Source organism: Eumetopias jubatus, unplaced genomic scaffold (genome assembly GCF_037043125.1).
Source record: "Eumetopias jubatus isolate StellerSeaLion01/CBP00866 unplaced genomic scaffold, mEumJub1_p1.0 scaffold_11, whole genome shotgun sequence".
Lineage (NCBI taxonomy): Eukaryota > Metazoa > Chordata > Mammalia > Carnivora > Otariidae > Eumetopias > Eumetopias jubatus.
The window spans coordinates 74,453,434-74,469,846 of record NW_028274817.1 but is presented as its reverse complement, the minus strand read 5'-3'; the positions used below and the strand labels follow the sequence as shown (position 1 = coordinate 74,469,846).

General features: G+C 41.8%; 1 protein-coding gene and 1 long non-coding RNA gene across 6 annotated transcripts in view; one reads left to right on the top strand and one right to left on the bottom strand.

Annotated features, from left to right (window-relative positions):
- The window catches only part of LOC114226470 (uncharacterized), a 30,351-nt gene extending 17,573 nt beyond the window's left edge, over positions 1–12,778 (top strand). The window contains exons 1-6 of one of the 5 annotated variants that reach the window (XR_003612764.2): positions 675–801; positions 1,524–1,656; positions 3,381–3,551; positions 3,657–3,844; positions 4,875–4,957; positions 6,613–12,778. This is a non-coding gene — a long non-coding RNA (uncharacterized LOC114226470). Of the gene's footprint in view, positions 1–674; positions 802–1,523; positions 1,657–3,380; positions 3,552–3,656; positions 3,845–4,874; positions 4,958–6,612 lie in introns of those variants that run through there. The other 4 variants (XR_003612765.2, XR_003612766.2, XR_015769459.1 and 1 more) reach the window with 4 other exon arrangements.
- VSIG4 (V-set and immunoglobulin domain containing 4) overlaps positions 9,997–16,413 on the bottom strand; it is a 54,477-nt gene continuing 48,060 nt past the window's right edge. The window contains exons 6-8 of the mRNA XM_028126567.2: positions 13,056–13,160; positions 10,841–10,862; positions 9,997–10,500 (exon numbers count right to left, since the gene is read on the bottom strand). Coding sequence (XP_027982368.1) covers positions 10,263–10,500; positions 10,841–10,862; positions 13,056–13,160 — 365 coding nt within the window. The 3' untranslated portion in view covers positions 9,997–10,262. The remainder of the gene's footprint in view (positions 10,501–10,840; positions 10,863–13,055; positions 13,161–16,413) is intronic.

Sequence of the window (16,413 nt, the reverse complement as noted above, 5' to 3'; positions counted from 1 at the left end):
TACAGTACTTGTTACTTGTACATACTTATGTGAATTCGTTGAGGGAAGGGACCACATCTTAAACATGTGCTATCCAATTAGCTGCTAGCTACATGTGGCAATTGAACTGGAAACATGGCTAGTCCAAATTGCAATGTACTATAAGTGTAAAATGCACACTACATTTCAAAAAATGTAGAATATCTCATTAATAAATTTTTACATTGTTTATAGGTTAAGATAACATTTTGGATGCGTTGGGTTAAATAAAATATATTATGAAAATTACTTGCACCTACTTATTTTTCAAAATTTAATGTAGCTATTAGAAAATTTAGAGCTCACATTATATTCTATTGGATATATATTACTGGTCTTTTGTATAGTTTTCCCTCTTTGTACCAAACATAGAGCTTTGCAGCCAGTAAGGCTCAACACAGCCTGTTGAATAAAGTTGAGCTGTATTTGGTAGGTTAATTGCTGCCACCTCTCTTGTCAATGTCACTGGGCTTGTGGGGAACATCACAGTAAATCTTCTATGCCCAGGCCCAGGTATACATGAAGTTTTTCCATCCTGGCCTGGAGGTGCCCTATAAATTGCATCAGCCTTTGGTTTCTTTTCAGAGGAAGCCCCAGTGCAATCATATGCACAGCAATCACTGGGGTTAAGGTGGTGTGTAGACATTGGCCTCTTACACAGGAAGTGGCCTCAGCTTTGCGATTGTTCTTGGAGCCTTTTCTTGACAGGTTTCCAATAGAAGATGGGATTAAATGAGCAGGGAAATAAACTTGACATTAAAAGAAAGATTTCATGGAGATGAGGTAAGCCAAGGAATGTGGGGATTCCTATGAGGATTCCTTCTTTTGCTAGTGCACTGATACATTAGTTTATTCAACTTGCAGTTCTGGGGTAACTATTTCATGTATGGCCCTGTGAGGAAAAGAAGGGATCAGACATGAGTCTGACTTTGGGTAGTTCTTGGGAGAGACAAGCACATAAGTGTAGTATGAACAGGTTTTGGACACTAGAGACAAGCACAGCAGGGAGCAATTATTTTCAGTGGGAGGAGGGTGGTCAGAGAAAGCTTTTCAGAGACCATGAACATCATTATTTTGTCTCTCCATCTTTTAAGATATAGCTAAAATCCTACCTTCCCAAGAACCACCTCCTTGTCCCCTGCCCTAGAACAGTCACACTCTTCTGACAGCACTTTGTATTTTTTGTCAAATTATCTTATACTGAAGAAAGACATAGTTCCTTGGGTGCATGCCTTCCAAGAATCCTTCAATATGATGTGGTGGCTGAGGCTCAAATAGGCTGTACATGATTTTTCAAGGGCATATAGTTAATGAGTTACAGAGGTGGGTCTATAACTCAGGGGCTAAATCCTACAATGTAAGACACAATGACTCTGACTCAAAATTCAGTTGTTCTTTCCATTCCAGCACTGAGTGAATAAATGAATGTGTCTACAGTGTGGGACTCCAGCACTGCCTAACAGCTCTGTCCATCCAACTCTCTTCTTCCTCATCCCCCTTAATAGGTTTAGCCAAGTCAAAAAGCATCCAAAATGAGAGAACTGTGAGTCTTTTGGTTGGACAACAGACCTAGAGGAAAGTTCCCTTTGTGCTGTTGCTGCAAAGTTGGCCCTTCTCAACATGCTTTGTGCTTATGAGGTAAAGAGGAACTTCAGGGATCCCAATATCTTTGTTCTAATTCAGGTCTTCTGCATAGATGGCATGATTTTCAGGTCCTTCTGGCTCCCAAGGCTCTCTTTCATGGACATACTGTGTGGTTCAAAGTGATCACTATTAATTACTATTTTAGGTAAAAACATTGTCTCTGAAAGGCCCCTGTTAAAAAGCTAGTAGATTAACTGATAGGTGAAAAAAAAAAAAGGAGTGGGCAGCTGAAATTACTCAATCTCTGTGAAGTAAGTAGAAAGGAGGGAGTCCCTCCCTAAGAAAGTGCCCACAGGACAATCCTGACTCCACCCCAAGCTTTTAGTCAGAAACCAAAAATAAAAAGGAACTGAATCTTTCTAGAAGCCATATCTGGGGAAACTAGTCTCAAGGACAAAGCCAATAAATTATATTCTGGTAGAAGGAAGTTTCTGCAGAGTAGTGTAACTGCAAGTGAATCTCTATCCCAAGCTGTCCCTAGTCTCTAGACCCTGCAACCACAAGGAAGCCCACAGTGCGGGAGGGGCAGGGATAGAGCAATTTATAAAGAAACCAAGGAATATTTGAGTTGGAGAGGCCACTAAGATCATCTAGTTGAGCTTCTGTTGATTAAATGGAAAACCAAAGCTAAGGGAGGAAACAGACCTAACAGGTCTAGGACTGGGGCACCAGACTCCTGGCTCCCAGCATATAGTCTTTTCTCTTGAACCTTAATTTATAAGACTGTATGTAGCTTGGATAGATTGATTATTCACCAGGGTTTGAGCACTGCATAGGGTCCTACTTCTGTTATGTAAATTAAGGACTGGGACTTGAGCACTGCAATCATTGAAAGCAATCACAAGTATACCCTAAAGTCATTGAAAAATTGCCTCTCCCTTCTGCCATGTTATCAGGATTCATGATGTAGAGCACTGCCTAATGGGAATCCAATGTCTTCCAGACTGTGAATGGGGACTGCCCAAGGATTGCAAACATGTGGCACTAGGAAGTCACTCTCTTTCTTCTCACACTTTTCATGAAGGCTGAATCTCACAGTTGAACTTAAAATGGTCTGGCACCATATTTTCCTTCTCAAGGTCAACTATTTCTTCTCTCCTTGTGGCCATTGTGGGAGAGTAGAAAACACTTAACATTTGGAGTCAAAAAGACCTGAATGCAAATTCTGTCTTCTCCATTAATTCTTAGTTTTGTGTTTATAGGCAAGTCATTTTACTTCTATGTGCCTCAGTTTCTTCATCCTCTCATAGGGATGGTAATACCATAACAGAGTTGATGATTAAATGAGATAATACATGTAAAGCACATAATCTTATTATTGATGTGAATTTCCTTCTTTCCTTCTTTCTGTAAGTGACTGGATGCCAAAATGTGATCTGTGGCCAGAGCTGTGCCAGCAAGGGCCCACTTCATAGGCATGTGACCTGTAAAGTTTCCCAGGTCTCCATGCTTAGGAAGACCTCACACAATATGGGTTAATGTTCTGCTGTCACCATCTTGAAATTCTTATTTTTTTTTAATAAGAGGCCCCTCATTTACATTTTGCACTAGGCCCTGCAAATTATGCAGCTGTGCCAGATGAGAAGCCATGTCAAAGGGAAGTAAAAAGGGTATTTCAGGACCAGGAGGCATTCTGACAATGAAAGAACCCATGCTTTGGAGTTGATAGAAGTGGATTTATATTCCAGCTATGCCACTAATTTGTTTTTTGATATCAGGAATTTTCTTTCGTCTCTCAGAAGGTCTGTTTCTCAATTTTGACAATGTGGATTTTCAATTGATAATGTCTCAGCTGTGACATCCCAGGATTCCCTCATTAACATTGGGAAAAGTGTTAATGCAGCATGGAGCTCCCTCATTGCAGCCTGGAGAACCAGTATCTGTTGGAGGTCAGCTACGAGTGGGCGGGGGGTGGGGTGGTGCATGGCAGTGGGAACTGTTGCTGCAGTAGCGAACCCTTTCACAACAGCACTGTTTTGTCATTTTGCACCCAGATTTCCGTTGGCTAACCTCAGCCTTATCTTCCTCATTTCTGTTTCCTCTTGAAGACACCAAAGGCCCTTCAAAACACACGACCTTCCTGCTCCAGGCAAAAAGCCCAGTTACCTCTGGCCCCTGCAGTTTGGCTCATCACCAGGAAACTTTTGCCTCCTTTGAGACCAAGACACCACTCCAGTAACAGGTATAATATCTATTTGTCCTCTCTGCTTGGATTCCCAAGCTGGGGCAGTGTCCATGGCTACCAAACATGGCTTGGACCTGCCTTTCCCATTCTCCTTATACTCTCCTCAGGGATCCTGGGTCAAGGGTGGGTGAGAAGAATGTTCCCAGTGGTCTTCTATCCTGAAACTTCTAATAGTGAGAAAGGAGGATGACATTTCTTCTTCAAACAGGCTTTTTAAGAGATAGCCACATGGAAGTGGAATGTTCTCTGGACTCAGGGGTCAGGAAATTTGAGTAGCAGCCCTGATTTTGCCATTTACCTAAAGACTCTTTTTGTTTTTATATCCCTTATTTTGATGGTTGTCAACTCTCAGTTGAGAAAGGACATAAGAGTGATGCTGAGTAAATATCTCTGGGTGGGGCTGAATGGGGGGATGAACCATGCCTAAAAAAATTCCATACTGCCTCCAGTATGTATGAGGAGGCCCAACTGGATCAGGTGCAGGGCAAGTCCTGCTGTTTGTTGTGTTAACCCTGCAAGGGTAGGTCAGGAGACAAATGATGTTGTTTTGTCTAGTATGACAGAACCAAGAGAAGAGCTTTCAGAGTTCCTTAATATCTCTATTTAGCTATTCACATCTTCTTCCTATGGGTCTGACCAGCCTTTCTCAACTGAACTTACTTTTCTTATATATACTTTTTTGGAGAGGCATGGACTAGAACATCAAGAGTGGAAATAAAACCTATTTGGTTTCAGCTTAGCCACTGACTCTTTCCATTAATACTGGGGTGACATGGTCTCTAAGGCTCTTCAACTTTGAGTGTATTAAGAAGAAATCTTTAGCTATCTTATATTTCTCTCTCTTTTTTTATGAAGTTAGCAAGGGCTTTCAGGAGGCTGCAGATATCTTCAGTTTATCCAGGTCCTCACTGGAGCTGGTAGCCAATAAGGGTAATGATAGAAAAAGGCATCAGTCCAGTTCTCTCTGTCTTGCCATCCTGAACTCAAACTCTATTAATCAGCTTTCTTGGCTGGCCTCCACCCACAGCTCCAGGGACTGAGCCAAGGTGCCTGTGACCACCTATATGGGAAACTCTGGAAAACTCACCACTTTCCTAACAATTCTGCCAGGTAAGTCTTGTCCCCATTTCCAGAGAAGACAACTAAAGCTCAAAGAAAGACTTGCCCAATGCCATGATTGGTTAGTTGGTACCTAAGGCAGTGTTAGAATCCAAGTTTGTATGATTCTTTGCACTATACCATATATGGTGACCAAGATTGTTGCTTTGGCTGAAAGAACCACAATTCTGGGTGTCTTGAGGTGGATTGAATAGATAAGGGAAGTGAGAGGATGGGAAAAACTCTTTATAGACTTATATTTGAAGTCACTCCTAGATCTCAAACTGGAGAAGCATGTCACCCTCTCACTAACATACATTAAACTAAAAGAATTGAGGTTTTGTTTTGTTTTTAAAAACTACTTTTTGTTGTTGTTGTTCCTGAAAGACAAGTCCCTCTGCCTTGTCTTAGCTGGGACAGGGCATTCTGACCTCATGGGGCAGTTTTCTATTCCTGAAAATCTTGCAATGTTTGCCACTTTACGAAAAGTGGCCTGTATTTAATATAGGCCAGCTACTTTCTCACAGATCAATTGCCACAGTAGGGAGGGTGAGACATTTGACACAGACAACCTGGAATTTTTATCAACAGAATCTGGGTGTTACCAAGGGAATTTCCCTAGAAGTTCCAGACCTGACCATGCTGCTGGCCGCTTCCTCATTTCCCTAATGGCTGTGGGTGGAAAGATCCCAGTGCCTAACTGCCAAGCCTACTGCTTGTCTTTTGCCATCCTTGTGGATGTGTCTCCCTTTTCTCAGAGAGATATTCATAACAGGGAGGTAAAAGAACCAATGAGGAAACCTGAAAGGCACAATGGGGTGATAGAGCACAGCCCAAACTGTACTGCTTGTATAAATTTTAGCAACTCTCTTCCTCAGTATGAACCTTTGTTTCTGCATTTATAATATGAGTGGGTAAGACTAGATGATGGTCATTTTATAGCTGCCATTCTTGAGTCCTGATGGGACAAGGGAGACCATGTTAGGAAAGGCTGAGGCCATAAAGCATTCCTGTTTCATCTGTCCTGACCCTGTTAAATCAATTGTCAATGGCCCTTGCTTTCCTTCTGGTAGCACAAGCACCATTTTTTGAACATTTTTTTATGTATCAAATACTGAAATAAAAGCTTTATATACATTACCTCATGCCATTTTCAGAATAACTGATTAGGTAGGTACTCATACCCATTTTGTGGATGTGGAAAACAAGCTCAGAGAGATGAATAATTTATCTGAGGTTTCTTAGCTACTTAGTGACAGAGCCAAAATTCAAGCCTATGTTTAACCTCAAAGTCTATATTCATAACCACAAGACTGTGGGAGGGTAAGGAAGGGCGGGCATGGACACTGACTCTGGGGCCTAGTCCTTTCCTGAGGTCAGAGAGGTAGGACAATAACCAAATTCTTTCCCTACTGCATATAGGAGTCCACTGAAGCTTGGAACCCTAAGAAATGCCAGAGCTATAGTACTCAGGCCTGAGGACCCCAACTTGAACACTGGGGCCTCATCTGTGATCTCAACTGGGCCTTCCCTTAGGATCCATCTTCTGGTTGGGAGCCTTATCCTTATTTTGTTCACTTCCCTATTCTGGTGTTTCAGCTATTCCTTGTCCTCAGCAGTTTCTCTGGGGTTCAGGGTGTGACTCATTTTTCTTTCTTTCCCTCCAGGGCCACATCTCCCAGGAAGATCTTGCCTCCCCACTGAAGCCCCTGGCCTGGCCTCCTGCAGTGCCACGCTCCGTGTATTTGACAAGCTGAGTTGGACACTCCGTGTGGTAGAGTGTCAGTTTGTCAAATACCCCAAGTGCGGCACATGCCTAACAGCTCCAGGCCAGGGCAGTTGGGATACAACAAATAAACTGCCAGCTGGATACACAATCACTTGCCAAACATGAACTAATCTGTCACAAGTTATTTTCGGTGACTCTGAGGGAGCTGAAGCATTGTATCTGAGGTTGCCAGGGGAAAAGTGAGGCAACTCTTGAAGCTATAGCCCTGTATTGTTTCTATATTGGCAGAGCCTGAGGGGGGCAAATGGTCTACCCTGAAAAGTATATAGGGCCCAGGGATGGAAGTGCTCTTTGATTCATATTTCCTTTCTTCACATTCCGCTACAGAGTCTACCAGTAAGGACACCAGAATTTTCACACAAGCTTCATGACAGGGCTTAGAAACCCACTTTCCTGATACTCAGCCTTGACATCGAAATGCATTTTGACCTTATCTATATTTCTTCTTCTTCATGTCTTTTTTCCTCTGGTTATACTTTCTCCATTTTTTTTCCTGCTTATTCAATTATTTCTCATACTTCTGGTCCAGCCAAAATCTAGTGTCTCCAAAGACTTGTGAAAGTTAACTTACACTTTTTTTCTTCTTCATTTGAACACTCCTTGCCTTGGTCCTTATATGTACCCCTTTCTTCTCCTATCACCTAATAGCACCTCTTGAACTGTTAGTAAACTTTTCTAGGGGATATTTTTGAATTCCCCACTAAATTGTGAGGACAACACTATGTTTCCTTGATTGCTGTCTCTCCTTTCCATCCCTACCCAAGCAGGCAGATCAGTACTCTAGTTACAGAAAATAATAAATGTTTACTGATTGATTGACTTTGTACTAGACCATTATCCTTGGTTTTGGATCAAAATGCCATCCAGGAATTTTGTGAAAAAAATTAAACTGTGGTCATCATAATGCTATAGGATATGTGAGGGGTTTTCCTCCTGAGAAATAGAGTCAGGGCTGGAGGAGGAAGGCAAAAAAAGTAGACTCAGAGGACAAATATGTTTTGGAATTATTTGGTAACTCAAAGTTGTACAGGTGCTTTATTTCAGAACTTTCAGAGTCTTTAATATTCTAATGTTGCATTGGAAATCTCCAATAGGGAGCTATAGAATGAAACATTTCTCATGCCTATCTAATCGTGGAATTTTTTTTCTGTAGGCCATCTCTTGGACAAAACTTGGAAAACTGTCCTAGAGGGACTTTGTATCTTCTCTCTCTTTTGGGAATCTTTTTCAGTCTTCCAGCTTTCCCTGACTAGCCATCTGCTTAAAACAATTATATATTATCATCCCATGTTTATTTAGCTTACCTTGCAGGGTTGGGCTAGCTCTATACCCAGGACTCTCTTACTGGCTTGTCTTGTATGGAAAAAAAAGTATTAGTTTTTGGGCAAAGATGATATCCAGAAGCTTTCTACTGCAATGAATATGCTCCTAGGAGTTCACAGACCTGTTTTCTGATCTCTGTTGTGTCATTGACTTGATGTGTGTGACTTTAGACTGTTACTGTTCCTCTCTAGGCTTTATTTCCTCACCTGTAATAAGGGAGAATTAAAATCAATGATCTCTAAGCTTTTTAAGACAAGAGACTCTGAAATATCCCTGGGAGTCCATAGCTTCTATGGGGGTAACAGGGGAGTGTCCCTGGGTTTGGGGCTCCTTTTATTAATGGACATATGGTTAGGAGTCTCTTCTTTTTTTTTTAAATTAGGTTGTCTTTTTACTAGGATTGCAAATAGCTTCTATGTTTTTTTTTTAAAGATTTTATTTATTTATTTGAGAGAGAGAGAATGAGAGCCAGAGAGCACGAGAGGGAAGAGGGTCAGAGGGAGAAGCAGACTCCCTGCTGAGCAGGGAGCCCGATGTGGGACTCGATCCCGGGGCTCCAGGATCATGACCTGAGCCGAAGGCAGTTGCTTAACCAACTGAGCCACCCAGGCGCCCTAGGATTCTCTTCTTAACCCCAGTCATTCCTTTCTCCAAGGGTAGTAGGAAGAGATAATTGTTTTTCCTGAGGCTGTGGCGTCTGGACACAGCTGTTTTGTGAAGGCAGCTGAGGTTTCGCCTGGGTGGGTCCTTGTTTCAGAGGCTTATAAGCATGATGGGGAAGAATAAGTTGCTCCTTTCACCAGCTATGTGAATCTGGCATATTGGGGAAAACACTGAGGTTTTGATCATGGACTTGGTGGGTAGATGGTGGTGAAGCAGAGGATTCTTTCTTGTTCATTTCTTTGTACTATTTTGACTTCTGTAATCATCCAAAGAGAAGCTCTTGGTGAAACCTGAGCTGACCTTAGGACTGCACTGGAATCAAAAGCAGCAAAAACAGGTTCCACGAAGAGCAAGAGGTTGATTTGATATGAATTATATGCGGGAAAGGAAGTAGTGTTGAGCCAGCCTAGAACAGGTCCTCACAGAGGAGACTGAAATAAAGCTGTATGCATGTGTGCACACACACAAATGGACAAACACACACACACACACACACACACACACACACACACACACACACCCCTACACTCTTATTTCCCATTTATGCTTGATGAAAAAGACTTCCTTGCTTTGACCCTCACTCTACATTGTAAGAAGATGCCAGGGGATAGAGATAACTTATGATGAATACAACTACTGCAAAGATTTTAGGATTCTAGGAGGTAGAAATCTTTGAGGGTGGTATATCCATACTTTGGAAAGAAAGGAGCCCTTTATCTCTGCATCCACAGTCCCCTGAAACAGAAGAAGGGATCCTTCATTTTCAGGTTTCCAACTGACTTAAGAGAGTCATCCAGGTGGAGTTGGCAGGGTTACAGAGAAAGGGATGGAAGACAGTTGGGTACTAACTTGCCAAACATTCATTGTATCCCAGATGGGTCCACCTCTGAAGTAAGGTAAAGATGGCATGGGTAGGAAAGAGAAAGACCAAAAAAGAAAAGGTGCTATTTTTAATTCCAAGTCCCCAAACACCTCAACTAGTCTCACTTTAATCACTTGGTAGGTACTTGAGAGAAGACCAATACAACCAAGGTTGCTATCATGATTAGATATTTATTGAGCATCAAAAGAATACCAGAGCACTAGACTCACAGTTCAGGAGCAAAACTGAATCCTAACCTGTTAGTTACAAATCTTATTTAAAAGCTATCTGGCCCTTAAAAAAAAGGGAAGTGATCCTGGAAACAACTGGTCCCCTGAGCTGGCAAAGCTGAGTTTCCCTCTGGTCTTCTGGTGGCAAGAAGCCAAAGTTGCGTGGTATCTGGAGGCATGATGACCAAGTCTTAATGCTATGGGAACTTCCCTCTGGTGTTCGAAGAGAAGCAGTAGAAGAAGGGAAAACAGAAGGGTCTAAGACCTTACCCAGTAGCAGTGCATATGGTAACTTCTTAGGTAAAACCAATCACTCTTAGGAACCTCAGTGTTGGGCAGGGAAGACATGTTGGGTCATCCAGGAAGAGAGGTAGCAGGGAAGGTGGCTATGCAGAAAACAGGGGCTTAATAGGCAATTATATCAGCAGGCCCTGGCTTAGCAGGGCATTTTTAGCAGACGTCCTTGTCCTTGGTGTCCAAAAGCTCATAGTCTGGAGGAACTGTATGCAGCAGGTGAGCATAGTCATTGTTAATCTGGGCGATGATCTGGTACTCCTGGCCCAGGCAGGGATCCTCGGAGTAGTCATTGCCTGGGGTCTGGGAAGATGGCTCTTCGCTGGAGCAACCACTTGTGAAAATGGCCACTCTCCAGGTTTCACCAGAATTGCTGGCCTCCCTGGCATGTGCCCTGTGGCCCAAGATCCCACCATCCGTAAAGAAGGAATTGAGGCTGGGATTCTAGTTTCCCACACTTCTGTCCCAATTCTTGCCAACTGACCCTTAGGTTTTTGCTTTATCAAGGGATTCTGGGAATAGTAGGTTGATGGACCTGGATTATCCTGTGTGATCAGTGAGCCAAGAAAAAACCTTAGGAGGTGCTTCAGAGAGGGAAGAAAGCAGTGTCCTGACCCTGAAGGCCTCTGAGCTTAGAACTGGGTTTGTGCCAACCTCTTTTTCCTCCATGCCAGTGACTAACAGAATGAGGGCAGGGAAGGGTTCAGAAGTTGGAAGAGAAGAGGCAGTCTTACCTGGCCACTTCGTAGACATGCTCTAGAAAAGAAGGAAGAATCAAATCAGAAGTCTCCATGGGGAGGGGACAAGGGTTAAAAGTGGACACTGGTTACCAGTCAAAGGGTAAGGGAAGGGGAGAGAGAAGGGGGGATTGGGAGGTATTGGGAAGGTAAACTGAAGCACAAGGATACAGATTTCTCAGAGAAAGGAAGAGGAAGCACACTTGGTTACTATCCTCTTTGGCATACTCTTGACTCAGGACATTGGGCTGGAACAGTTGCTTGGTGTGGTGGGGGAGGGACATTGGAACTGGACCCACTCCCCACCCAGGAATCTTGCCAAAGATTCCAGGGAGTTTTTGTGGCAATTTGGTGGCCAGGCCAGAGCCCAGGCAGAAGGGTCTGAATTAATCTGTCAGGGACCATGACCAAAGCCAAAATGCATTCACCTCCACGGTGCACCCAGGATAGGTCTTTAAATAGAACACCACTGCCCCCTAGTGTCTGTGGAGGAGAACTATCTACATTCCGTGAAGGCTTAAAGGCTCTAATAACCTGGTACAAAGATAGATGTCTCTTGGTACTGCCCTCTATAGAGTTTATAATCTTACAGGAATACAACTGGGAATGCATGCATTAAACCACAACAAAGCAAACAGAGCATGCCATACACCCTCTACTTTGTGATACAGCCATGTGTTTCCATGTCTTACCTCCCCCATTGGCCTGGTAGTTCCCATAACAGAGGGATTGTCTTTTTCATTATTATATGCCCACTGCCTGGCACATAGTAGGCAATCAGTAACTACATATTACATTGAACTGATGGCCCAAGGCTATCTCTCTCTTATAGAGAGGTAAATAATAGAAATTTTGGGAAGGCAATCTAGATGGGAAAAAAACATAAGACCATGAGGTGTATGGCCTATCCTCCTTTGACTCCAGTGATTGGAAATGAAAATAAGGAGTGGTGGGGGTCAAGAGGATAGGCTACATCAGAGAGGACCTTAAATGGAATACAACATTTTGACTTCTATCCCCTGGGCCCTGAGAAGCCCTGGAAGGTTTTTGAGAGGGAAACAATCAAATATGGTTACAGTTTATACCTAGTCTCATTGAGACCATGATGACTATTTTTCCTTTAGTATTCCTGGGATTTGTGGCTACTTGAGATATCTCTACTTTCAAGTTCAGCCTCATGAGTCATAGCTATGCTAACTGGCCAAGACCAGAGCTTATACTTAAGACCCAGGAGAAGGAAATACTCAGGGCTCCTTTCTCCCCTTTGGCTGGAGAAAATCATGGTGGAAACCAGGTTACTTGGGAATAGGAGCTACTACAGAGAAAAAGACACTAATGTTAGGCAAAATGGCCAATGCAGCAGGTATTGAGGTGTAGCTAGGTTTTACTTAGAAATCAACATCCAAACTCTCTTTTTCCTCCTCTGTTGGCTCACAGTTGTTAAATGGTCCTGACAACTGCACCTTCATAATGTCACTCCTTTGCTTAAAAAAAAACATTGTTGACTTTGAGTTCCTTTGCAAGGCCTAGAGAAAAATTTCCAAGTTCCTTAGGCTCTTATTTAAGACACTTCATAATCAGGAGTAAACTTTTCTTTTCCCCTGCATTTACCCATGTATTTTCTACATTGATGACCCCACTCACAGTCATCTTTTAAACATTTGCACCTTTACTCTTATAGTTCCTCCTTTCTGGAATGCTGCCTTCTAATTTGTTTTCATCCTCCAAGGCCTGGTTAATCACTTCTAATTTGTTTTCATCCTCCAAGCCCTTGTTAATCACTTCAGCCCTGACTCTCTTCTCTGAAAACCTTTAGCATTGATTGTTTTCTCCAGGTTTTGAGTCTATAGCCTATATTGCTATGTATGGATATTGATAAATTCTATGTTTCTACTTTGAATCTTCTAAATAAATTCTAAGCAACTTGAGGCCAAAGATTGTGACTTCTCTTTCTCTTACAACCTCGTTAGACAATCCATTACAGAGATGGCTTGTACTAGGCTTGGTACTAAGGATTTGTGAATTAACTTCAATAAATCATATTGCCATTGTTGGCTTGCATGTCTGCCTCCATGCACCCCTGCCCTCAATCCCAAACTGTGCTAAGAGCACTTTGAAGTGCCCAGCACAGTGGCTGACACAGAATTTATGCTTAACTATACTCTCAGAATGAATTAATGAGCAAAGTCACTCAGTCATACTCATCACTCACCTTGCTGGGATGTCTTCCGGCAGAGCATAATATAAGCCATGATGAAGACCACCATACAGCACAGGGAAATGATGAGAACAATGGAAAAGACAGGCAGGCCCTTTCCTAGGAGGCAAAACAAGACAAAGAGATATATGGTTGAAAATGAGTTCAGAAACAGAGATTCCAAGGATCAGCCCAGACTAGCCCATAACTCTTTTTTTTCCCATTTTTAATTTTCTCCTAGCTTTATTAGCTAATCAGAGAGACAAACAAGACCCCAGACCTATGAGAAAGACTGGAAAGAGGCTAGAGACTCCATGTATAAACACATTCTTCCAAACCCACTAATTGATGGCTGATTGGCCTGGGCATTTGAATTAGTACTCCATGTTTTCCATGGGGCCAAGACTAGAGATTTTCACCTACTCCTTTTTTTTTTTTCACCTACTCTTAAGAGAAAATAGTACCTTGACTTCCCACTTCAAAAAATGCTACCTTATTGATATTCTGGTCAATTACTTCTAGCCAAAACTTTTTTTTTCTTTCCCTTGGGAAACCATCTTACACTGTGGGAATGCAAACTGGTGCAACCACTCTGGAAAATATCATGGAGGTTCCTCAAAAAGTTAAAGATAGAACTACCCTACAACCCAGCAACTGCACTTCTAGGTATTTATCCAAAGGTTACAAACATAGTGATTCGAAGGGGCACATGTACCCTAATGTTTATAGCAGCAATGTCCACAATAGCCAAAATGTGTAAAGAGCTCAGATGTCCATTGACAGATGAATGGAAAAAGAAGATGTAGTATATGTATATATACAATGGAATATTACCCAGCCATCAAAAAGAATGAAATCTTGCCATCTGCAATGATGTGGGTGGAACTAGCAGGTATTATGCCAAGTGAAATAAGTCACTCAGAGAAAAACAAATACCATATGATTTCATTCATATGTGTAATTTAAGAAACAAAAAAGATGAGCATAAGGACACCTGGGTGACTCAGTTGATTAAGCGTCTGCCTTTGGCACAGGTCATGATCCCAGGATCCCGGGATTGAGTCCCACATCAGGCTCCATGCTCAGCGGAGAGCCCATTTCTCCCTCTGCTTGTTCTGCCTGCTCTGCCTGCCACTCCCCCTGTTTGTGCTCTCTCTCTCTCTGACAAATAAATAATAAAATCTTTTTTAAAAAGATGAGCATAGGGGAAGATAAAGAAAAATAAAATAAGATAAAAACAGAGAGGGAAGCAAACCATAAGAGACTCTTAACTTAGGAAACAAACTGAGGGTTGCTGGAGGGGATATGGGTGGAGGGATGACATAATTGGGTGATGGGCATTAAGGAGGACACATTCTGTAATGAACACTGAGCATTATATGCAACTGATAAATCACTAAATCCTACCCCTGAAACTAATAATACACTATATGTTAACTAAATTGAAATTAAATTTTTAAAAAATTAAGAAAATAATTCTTTATTCACACTCTCTGGGCAAGTGCTCAGGTTTCTTTTTCTTCAAAAATGTGTCCACTGAGTCTCCTGAGTTAGCTATCCCCATTGTGCCTACAAACTCAAGGAAACCACTGGACTGGGCTTCTAGTCCTGGATCTGTTATTTACTTGTATGACTGTGGCAGACAGAATAATGGTTATCCAAAGATGTTCACATCCAAATCCCCGGGATCTGTGAGTATTTTAGTTTAAATTATAAGGAGGAATTAAGGTTGCAGATATATTTAAGTTTGCTAATTAACTGAGCATGAGATGGGGAGATTATCTTGATTACCTGGGCAGGCTCAATGTAATCAAAAGAGTGATTTAAAAGTGGAAGAGGGAAACAAAGGAGATCAGAGTTAGAGAGAGACTTGAGGATGCTACATTGCTAGTTTTGAAAATGGTGGAAGGGGGCCAAGAACCAAGGAACGTGAGTAGCTTCTAGAAGCTGGAAAAAAACAAAGAACCTGATTCTTCCTCAGAGCCTCCAGAAAAAACAGCCCTGCTAATACCTTGATCTTAGCTCAAAGTGTCAGATGTCTGATCTCTAGGAATGTATGATAATACATTTGTGTTATTTTAAGGCACTAAGTTTAAGGCACTAATTTTTATAGCCCTCAGAGAAAAATAAATAGTGACTACTCAAATTATTGAGTAGGATTTAGTTTTCCCATAAGTTCAATGAAAAGATTGTATAATGTCTAATGCACTTGTAGCTACAGTATTCTGAATCTAGGGGGTGAGATCAGGGGATAGAGAGGGGTAGGAATCCCACTGCCCTTAGGATTTGTTGCTGCAACTGGCTTTATTTTTACCATACCCTAAAATACTTTGTCTTAGAAATCTGGAATATTACTCAGTCATAAAAAATAATGCGATTTTTGTCATTTGCAAAAACATGGATGAATCTAGAAGGTATCATGCTAAGTGAAAGAAGTCAGAGAAAGACAAATACCATATGACCTTACTCATATGTGAAATTTAAGAACCAAAGCAAATGAACAAAGAAAACATGAAAACAACAACAACAACAACAACAACAACAAAACAGACTCTTAAATATAGAGAACTGGTGATTGCCATCAGGGAGGTGGATGGGGGGATGGGTGAAATAGGTGAAGGGGATTAAGAGTACACTTATCATGATGAGTGCTAAGCAATGTATAGAATTGTTGAATCATTACATTATATACCTGAAACTAATATAGCACTGTGTGTTAATTATACTTGAATTAAAAAAATAAATTTAAAAAATCTGATATTTGTGATCCTCAGAACTATGGTTGGAGCTGAGAGAACCCAAGCTACATTTCTTCTTTGATTTCCTGATTGACCTATTCATTGTTTAGTAGCATGTTGTTTCACATCCATGTATTTGTGGTTTTTCCAAATTTTTTTTTCATGTGGTTGACTTCAAGTTTCATAGTGTTGTGGTCAGAAAATATGCCTGGGGCGCCTGGGTGGCTCAGTTGGTTAAGCGACTGCCCTCGGCTCAGGTCATGATCCTGGAGTCCCGGGATCGGGTCCCGCATCGGGCTCCCTGCTCGGCGGGGAGTCTTCTTCTCCCTCTGACCCTCTCCCCTCTCATGCTCTCTCTCTATCTCATTCTCTCTCTCAAATAAATAAATAAAATCTTTAAAAAAAAACAAAACAGAAAATATGCCTGGTATGATCTCAATCTTTTTGTACATTCTGAGGCCTTATTTCTGACCTAGGTTGTAATCTATTCTGGAGAATGACCCATGTGCACTTGGAAAAGAATGTGTATTCTGCTGCTTTGGATGGAATGAGAGAACCCAAGCTATAAACTGATGGAGATTAAAGGAAGGATCCCCCTTGGAGGGAGCCAAGTAGTGAACAAAACAAAACAAAAC